This window comes from Schistosoma mansoni, assembly GCF_000237925.1.
Source record: "Schistosoma mansoni, WGS project CABG00000000 data, chromosome 1 unplaced supercontig 0034, strain Puerto Rico, whole genome shotgun sequence".
NCBI classification, from domain to species: domain Eukaryota; kingdom Metazoa; phylum Platyhelminthes; class Trematoda; order Strigeidida; family Schistosomatidae; genus Schistosoma; species Schistosoma mansoni.
The window spans coordinates 2,008,392-2,014,366 of NW_017385988.1; the positions used below are offsets into that span (position 1 = coordinate 2,008,392).

General features: G+C 30.2%; 1 protein-coding gene across 1 annotated transcript in view; it reads left to right on the forward strand.

The window, feature by feature from the left end:
• Positions 1 to 1,462, forward strand: part of Smp_091870 (hypothetical protein) — a gene marked incomplete at both ends in the record, with an annotated part of 27,879 nt that extends 26,417 nt beyond the window's left edge. The window contains one exon of the mRNA XM_018791907.1: positions 1,338 to 1,462. Coding sequence (XP_018645011.1) covers positions 1,338 to 1,462 — 125 coding nt within the window. The remainder of the gene's footprint in view (positions 1 to 1,337) is intronic.
• Positions 1,463 to 5,975: the final 4,513 nt, after the last annotated feature.

Sequence of the window (5,975 nt, forward strand, 5' to 3'; positions counted from 1 at the left end):
ATTCCACGTTTGAATTATTTAAATTTCAATTGCTGAAATTATTTCAAATATAATTTTCACATATAATGACATATTTCATACATTTTTCATCTTAATCGTATTACGGATCTCTTTATTTATCTTCCACCTCTGGTTAGTACGGAAAGTTATCAACTTAAAAGTATCCCACAAACCAGTAATGAGACTGCTTTCCACAATCGCGACAATTTCGGCCTTATATATGTCAATTTGAAAATACAGTAATATGTTTTCACGAAAATGACGTTCTCAATAAATTTTCTTCAGGTCGTACAGTTTACGTTCACATTAGTGGTTAGAAAGAATAATCAAGTTTAAAGCAAATAATCTTTTCATGAGTACAGGATAAGAATTTGTAATCGCTGGTGGAATATTCTTGTTAGCGACTGTAAATGCTGAAAAGATTACCAGTCTATAGATTTTATACTAGGATTAGGTCTTATATCAAAAATTATCAAATGAATAGCAATCAGAACAAGTACAAGTTACGTTTGATGAGAGAAATCATGACGTAATACATGAGATGGTATAGCTTGAATAGAGTATGATACAAGTTGGGTAAATGATAAATAATTTAGTCGAACAAAATGGTTGAAATAGACAAATTCAAGTTGCGAAATTAATTAGGATAGAAATGGCTACTGCATTGAAATAAAACTGGGTGATCAAGCTTTTTTCCTACATTTTCAATCTTATGACAGCATTGCTTTTAGAAAAATTTTCTATTCTCTTACATTTGCAAACTTATTCAACTGATATGATCTTGATAAACCTACAAATAATATATTGGTTATTCTGCTACATATTAAAGAAACAAGGCCAAGTTCATTCAGATAGAGCACATACATACATATTGTTCATTAAAGTAGCTGTAAAGTACGGTCGATAACTTCAAATTATGTATATTGTTGAATGAAGTGGATATTTTGTTTGGCAAACATGGTAATGACATGTAAAGTCCAGTTTAAAATAACTAATTAATTTAAATGTAGTATCGTCGATAAGTTAATGTATAATTTTTGAATGAATAATGGAATTCGTCAATTACGCGATGTAAACGAATGTTATGTAAAACAACTTCATAAACAAAACAATAAAATGGGTAAAACACTTTTTTTTGAGATCATTTGGCTGTTTTAAAATAATTATATACACTTAGTATAAATATATTTGTGTAGAGTCTTGTATACTATTTATGTCATGATGAAAAAAGAAATAATAGTTCCACACAATGTAGGGCTAATGACGTTTTCTATTTTACCCTGTAGTTATAGTGGACTTTAACAAAATGTATTCATTCCTTCGCTTTCTTAACTTAGGTACTGTAACAGCTGTACGTCAGATTTTGTCAGATTTTGATTCACCAAACCCTTCATCACTAGAAAAGTCAATACGGATTCAAGAAAGTGTTTTAGGACATACTAAAGCTCCTGTTATACAATGAATAACGTTTTTGTGTTTCAGAATGACCTTCACTACCGTACATGTGTGTTTACATGGTGAATAAAGACCCTGTCACTTGCAACTATAACAAAGGCAAAACTAATTCAGTTTAAAATGAAATAAGTGTTTACGAACTGTTTCGTATTCTTATATTCGAACCATTTTGCATATAATAGCATAAATAACGTGTATTTGGTTTTAGCTCATCTATTGTCTGATTATAACGATTCTGTATTTCTTTGTGATAATAACAGCTGTGATAGACTATTACTTAATGTGCTTTCACAGTCATTTTTTTTGTTATTGTTTTGTTTTCCTTCTGTTCAGTTTTTCCTCAAATATCTACTTCCTTAGCTTACTTAGTAATTTCACTATCGACTACTAGAAATGAACTAGTTTGTACCAAATAATCTGTTTGTTGTTAGAATCCTATATTTCATGTCGATTGGTGGTAACAATACTAATAATTTATTAATAATATTGATGACTTTTGTTGCAAAAATTTAGTCAGTATCATCCAAATGTCGAAGTTCTATTTAATTTCTTTTTTAGTTTCTTACAAATCCTCTGTGATTCCAATTGTTGAGCGTAATTTTTGATGGTTTATCTTTCATACTATGATAACATATACTTAAGAATTTCAGTTTAGAGTAGTTGGTCTACTATTTTTAAGTAACGCTCTCCTAAAGTGTTATCAAGTTATAATGGATATATCGTACAATATTTGTTCTGAGCTTTTGTGTAGGAGGATGTCTGCAGGCAAATAACTCTGCTTACACTAGCTAAAATGTCTGTGATACTTGAGTGATCTCCACTATTTACTATTAGGACTTGGGGGGTTTTCCGGTGACATATTTAAAGACTGATAACTAAACAATAATAATTATAGACGTATATACTATACATACAGATATACCAAAAATACTCGGTTGTAGGACTGTACTCACTTTAACACTATAAATCGCTATGATTTATTGGTGAAATTCGCGTCTGCACTGCAACCAGTCACATGCCTTCAAAAAGTAACGCAAATAAAAATATTTATATATAACTCAAAATTATATGAAATTTCATGTCATCAAAGCTTTTCATGAATTATTTATTGAGTAAATCTAACGATCACACAATCTGTAACTTAAAAAACACCTGAAATAGATCAAAGTATGAGGCTGGTTTTGCACTAAAAATGACGCCTGCATTTCATGGCTGTAAGTAATTAACCGACAGAAAGTACCGATCGAACTGCACAATTTTCCATTACTTTCAGCAATTGAACAGTATAAATATACAAAGTCGATTTTATAAATTAATATGTGAAAATGACATTAAACTCCCATGAGATAAGTGCTAAATAAATCAAACACTCACTAAATCTCACAAATAAAATTGTTTTGAATTAATTAAAAAATACAATCTTTGAACTTCAAGCCGAAAATAAGTGGACACTTATGCAGTCAGGTGGATAGACCAAACAGTGTACAATTTTGCAGCCGCGTATAGCTTCATTTCGGGAACGTTAACATGACGAGTTACATACGGTGGAAGCAGAACTACTCAACAGTTCAGGAACACTAGAAATTAAATAGCTGGTCAAAGACATTGATATAAGATGATTCAAATAGTTACGACAAAAACATGAATACGACTAAACTTAAAGAAGGAGGCTTTTGAATTTCGTAACCGAATAGTTTACCAGGTAATTTGACTAAGGTCTTGAATTAAAGATCATCACAACGTCTACATCAACCAAATTCTTTTAAAAAAACATCGATTGCTGCATAGGAAACATTTATCATGTCGAAACTGAACGGATAAGCCAGCTTATGTGCCTTTAATAAAGGACGTATATTATTAGAAGAGTAAAATATTAGTCCCTATATTCTCTCAACACGATTGCTGAAATATATATCTCGGGATAATAGAAAGTAACAGTCCTTCGATTAAACTTAATATACACTAAATCTCAAAATCCAGTCAAACTTCAAAAACATGAACTTACAACTGTCCGCACATGTAAATTTATTTTTAATCCGAATAGATGGTTCATTTCGTTACACATCTTTTCTATAGTTCACATTTATGCATTTGTTTCCTTCTCACCTAGCTACATAATTAAATACCTAAAAAAGATTTCAGGACTGTGAACTTCGATTAATTATCTATCTCCCAAATATATCATTGGAACGAACTCTATTTTATTCACTCTGCTCTTAGCTAATGGGAGTTAAAGGACTTTCGTTGACATTGATACATTTCTAATAACCTTACCCAGAAATGCTGTTTACATTAGTCATTGTAACACTTACTAAAGGTGTCTCATCGAATTAGACTGACATTATAAAATGAATTCAGATATTGAAAAACTGAAGAAAGGTAGTGAATTCGAAGCCAATTATGTGCTTGAAATACATAAATAAAAGGCTATAAGAGAAATGGTAAAGTCTTTTAACTAAATGATTTCGATTTGTGGGTTTATTTTAATGTATAGACAAATAATGTATGTTCATGAGTTGTAATCATATCAACAATCATTTGAATTCAATGAAAAACTGATGTTATGTAGGGATATACATAATAATATTATTTGGAATAGTTTCTCAAGTGATGTCAGTAAGTGATGAAAACTATGCAAATCACTACAAAATCTCTGTAAATAATAATCCTGTATTCATCAGTGAATTGTTGGGAGATGAATATTCGAAGTGGTAAAACGCCCTGATTTGTATAGTAAATTAAGCTAAGAATGAGTCAGCTATCCACAGTAAAGTCAAATTATGGTTGCTCTATAATCCCAGCAAACTGGGATTCAAACAACCGAGTTATTTGAATTTTCCTAACTGACTATACAGTATCGTTCTCACCACTTTTACCATAAAGCAATATCGAAGCCGTATGGATAAATCCATTGCAGGTATGAACATCATTGATGGGGAAATGGAAACTCTTACAAATATTCCAATTACTGTTCATGAAAGTAGATTCTTAAACTAGACTGTATTTAACTCTGAAGTTCCAATCCAATGGATTTTAGAATACCGTAAAGGTAACTGTCAAGTACCCGAAAATTCACATGTATCAAACATCCCTTGTAATTATGTATATTAAGTATAATAAAAGTAAAACTGTGTTATGTAATTCGAAATTTTCTATCCATAAAGTGAAAACGATATGACATTTAAGAAAACAATAGTATTCTGAATTAACAATGCATTGTGTTAAATATCAAAGAAATCTTTTACCACTAAGATTAGTTTATGCATCGAAAAACTAGAATGTTGAATAAACGAATCTCCGACATTAGATTTAAGAAAGAGAAATAAGAACGAGAAAGAGAATTTCTATAAGTCCTCGAACTTAAGTGTCACTCAGTTAGTCCTTCCTTTCAATATTGAAGATATTTACAAACATTTTTATACACAATGCATTAGGTGGTATATTGAATTATTCGTCTACTCATTTGAATGAAATCAGTTCATTTAGGATTATGATATAAGGGACTGAGATCCTTAAAGCACTATTCTGCTTTCATTGACTTAATCATCGTTAGTCTATAAGTTCTCAAGATATTCATTACGTCAAAAGATTTCCTCTTATTTATTTAAGATATTTGACTGTTTTCTTCCCCCTTGCTAATATTATCTTAAGAATAGATTGTAACTTATTTTGTGTCACATGGATGAAGGACATTAATGTATAAGTTATTGTAAGTAGTGGAATAGTAATTAACTTCATTATAATAATGTGTAGATAAAGGAAATTATGTTCTGAGAATGTAATGTTAGCTTCACAGATTAGCATACTTTTACTTCCCTTCTCAGATAATAAATACTCGTCTTCTCGTAGATAATAAGTATATATCACACCCTCTGACCATGTTTTGTACTAGGACAAATTCGTTCCATGCAATAAATCCAACCACATAATAGGCGGAAACTTAAAAATCTTTTCCTAAAGGTTAATGACTATTTAATAACAACTGTTATAAATAATTTACGCAGACTTAACATGGAACTTAAGTATTTACCAGATTTATGAAAGACACCCCATTTTTATAATGATGTCATCATTCATGAAAATTGTGAAAGTAAAAACCGTCAACTACCATTGAAAAATGCTCTTCCTAGTGACTGGTTAATTTAATTAGATTGCATGGAATTGGTTATTACAAAAATAATACCTTGTTACTTTCTAACTAATCCTTAAGATGAAATTATTGCAAACTTTCTTATTAAAATACATTAATCGAGAGAAGGTGAGAGAGAAAAGTATTGTCACTTTATTTAAACCAACATGACATTCATCATTCTGATAGTCAACACGTAATTAATAGTTTCCCTATTGGTAGTTTGGACCACACCTACATAGATTATATAGTGTCTTGCATACAGCACTGTAATTAAGTTTGAATCAATATTGATATTACTTTCTTCCAGCTCATTAGTTTTAACTGCATTTGTGTGTTGTTTTTTTCAGAAAAAATTATTAACTATTAAGGCTATGTAAATATTTTTATA